The following is a 3100-nucleotide window of genomic DNA, read 5'->3' on the forward strand; positions in this document are numbered from 1 at the left end:
TCCCTTTCAGGCATTTCACCAGAATATATCTATCTTAATTGATGGGGAAAGGCCTAGGGAAGGATTGAATGACCTCCTGAGTTTGGCTGATTATGTTGTATGTTCAGAAAAACTTCCACAGGCAAGTAACTCATACTATATCACAAAGTAAACTACTAGAATATCATAAGCACTTGGGACCTGTGAGTCCTCTATCAGGTTGCAGTTATATTGTATTATTCTTAGATTCCAAGTTTCCACCATTTCATCAGTGAAATATGAAATGTACTTCGCAAGTTTCCAAAACCATTGTTAATCTTTACACCAACCGTGCCTGGTGCATACCCTGTAATATTGTTTTGTCATGGCTATTTCCTACGCAATATCTAAGTGTAAGGCTTACAAAACACTTCCTAATATTCTCACGGGGGTGTCACAATCATTGGATTTGAACATAATAGTAGCAATAATTGGCACTGGATTGGGCCCAGAGAAGGGTATTTTTTTTTACTTAAGTTCAGTGTATTTGAGTATTTTGTATTGTCTGGGAATTAACATTTTGGAACCTATTTTGCAAGTTCTTGTTTTTTTGGTAAGCAACAAGGTTTTAACATTGGTGTTGTGTGAAGTTTGATCATTTTTCACCTTTTATCATGTAATGATATACATTTTTTTAAGCCCCTCAAACAATCTTTGTGAGAATAAGTTGTTCTGGGGCCGAAGACCTCTTCAAGTATGAATCTGGTTCTTTTATACATTGTTGCTTAATATTACAAATTATGTTTCCTATTTTTTCATCATTCTGAATTACTGCTTTTGATGTGCAGATTGTGTTATTGCTTTTGGCTGTAATTGTTGATGTATGTTGTAATTCAGTTAGTTAGTTAGTAGTTAGGAGTTAGTTAGTTTGACAGCTATGAAGGTTGTTGTAGTTACATATGCAGTGTGTATAAAAATAATAGTGATCATGAATGAGAAATATGAGAGTGCAGAAGTTTTAATTCAAAATTTTAAGTTCCCTCTATTTTCTCAATCAATTCTTTCATCTTCTCTTATTCTCTAACATAGAGTGAGTGAGTGCATAGTGTGAGTATGTGTGAAGAGCTTCTTTGTTCCAACAACTGGTATTCAGAGCTGAGGTTCAAGATCCTTGGATACCGAAATTGAGATGGCTTCCTCGAATGGAAATTTTCCAGCATCTATGCTTGTTCTCAAAGGCAAGAACTATGATGATTGGTGTGCTCAGATGAAGGTAATTTTTCGATTTCAAGATGTGACAGAAATGGTGCAAAAAGGGGTTCAAGAACTTGACAGAAACCCAACTGATGCACAGAAGGTGGCTCACCGTGATTTGATGAAAAGAGATGCAAAACATTGTTCATTATTCATCAGTGTGTAGATGCAGATAATTTTCAGAAAATTAGATCTATTGATACTACAAAGAAGGCATGGGATACTCTAGAGAAATCCTATGCAAGGGATAGCAAACTTAAGAAGGTGAAGTTGCAGACCTTGAGAAGGCAGTATGAACTTCTACAAATGAGAGAACAAGAAAGCATTGGTGAGTTCTTTTCTCGAGTCTTGGCAATTACAAATCAAATGAATGCTTATGGTGACAAGCAATCAGACTTGGGGATCATTAACAAGGTATTGAGAACCTTGAACCAAGATTCGATCATATAGTGGTGGCAATTAAGCAAGGCCAGAATTTTGAAGAAATGAAGATTGAAGAACTACAAGGAATTCTTGAAGCTCAAGAGATGAGGCTCAATGAAAGAAATTTACAAAGATCAGTTGAGCAAGCTATGCAAGCCCAAACAACCAAAGGGAACAACTATGATGGTGGTAAGAATAAGAAGGGAAAGGGAAAGTGGAAGAACAATAAGTGGAAGGGGTCAAGTGAGGGCTCTAGCAGTTCTGGAAATCATAACCATAATGAAGAAACAGACAAGAAAAGTGGGAATCACAAAGTGGGTAGTGTTATAACTGTCAGAAATGGGGACATTTTGCAGATGAATGCAGAAATAAAAGGGTTCCAAGAAATGCAGATGAGGCTCAATTGGCACAAGATGAGGATTCTGACTCTGATAAAGTGTTACTAATGGCAACAACAAACTCATAAGAAGACAATGTTAATCTGTGGTATCTTGACACAGGCTGTTCCAATCACATGACTGGACATAGAGAGTGATTTGTAAACATTGATGATAAGGTGAAGAGCAAGATCAAGTTTGCAGATAACAGCTCTGTAACTGCAGAAGGCATTGGAAAGGCAATGATTCAGAGGAAGGATGGACAACACTCATTTATAAATGATGTGCTATATGTTCCCAATATGAAGAATAATTTGCTGAGCTTGGGACAGTTGCTAGAAAAGGACTACTCAATGAAAATGGAGGACAGTCAAATGAAGATATTTGACAGCAAGAGGAGGTTGATCCTAAAGGCTTCTTTGTCAAGAAACAGAACATTCAAGATTGGAATTCATATTGTAGAATTTCAATTGGCTGCTTCTATAAGTGATGAAAGCTAGATGTGGCATCACAGGTTTGGTCATCTAAATTTCAGGAGTTTAAGTGAATTGAAAAGTAAGAAAATGGTTCATGGTCTTCCCCAAATTGAGATACCAAAACAATTATGTTTTGAGTGTTGTGTGTCAAAGCAACCAAGGAATTCTTTCAAGTCAGAAATTCCAATCAAATCCAAAAGAAAGCTTGAAGTGATCTATTCTGATGTGTGTGGTCCTTTTGAAGTGAAATCCCTAGGAGGTAACAATTACTTTGTGTCATTCATTGATGAATTTACTAGAAAAATGTGGATCTATTTCATTAAGCAGAAAAGTGAAGTGTTTAACATTTTTTAGAAGTTTAAGTTGTTAAGTGAAAAGCAAAGTGATAAGGTAATCAAAGTGCTTAGAACAGATGGAGGTGGTGAGTATAACTCACATGAATTTCAAGTATTTTGTGATGAAGAGGGGATAATTCATGAAGTGACATCTCCCTATACACCTCAGCATAATGGTGTTGCTGAGAGAAGAAACAGAACCATTTTGAACATGGCCAGGAGCATGATGAAAGGGAAGGGAATGCCTCATTACTTTTGGGGAGAGGCAACTTCTACT

At 36.5% G+C, this 3100-nt stretch overlaps 1 protein-coding gene across 1 annotated transcript; it reads left to right on the forward strand.

Moving 5' to 3' along the window:
• Window positions 1-1147: 1147 nt before the first annotated feature.
• LOC102668817 (uncharacterized) lies at window positions 1148-2512 on the forward strand. The gene is made up of 5 exons (XM_006579106.1): window positions 1148-1315; window positions 1396-1540; window positions 1627-1878; window positions 1992-2083; window positions 2192-2512. Exons 1-5 carry the CDS (start codon window positions 1148-1150, stop codon window positions 2510-2512), a joined length of 978 nt encoding a protein of 325 aa, XP_006579169.1.
• The last annotated feature ends 588 nt before the right edge of the window (window positions 2513-3100 follow it).

Source organism: Glycine max, chromosome 4 (assembly GCF_000004515.6).
Source record: "Glycine max cultivar Williams 82 chromosome 4, Glycine_max_v4.0, whole genome shotgun sequence".
Taxonomy (NCBI): Eukaryota; Viridiplantae; Streptophyta; class Magnoliopsida; order Fabales; family Fabaceae; genus Glycine; species Glycine max.

Coding starts and splice junctions, on each gene's coding strand:
- LOC102668817 (XM_006579106.1), top strand. CDS start 1,148: ATGGCTTCCTCGAATGGAAATTTTCCAGCATCTATGCTTGTTCTCAAA. Junction 1,316..1,395: donor ACCCAACTGATGCACAGAAG/GTGGCTCACCGT, acceptor GATAATTTTCAG/AAAATTAGATCTATTGATAC. Junction 2,084..2,191: donor CTGATAAAGTGTTACTAATG/GCAACAACAAAC, acceptor ATTGATGATAAG/GTGAAGAGCAAGATCAAGTT.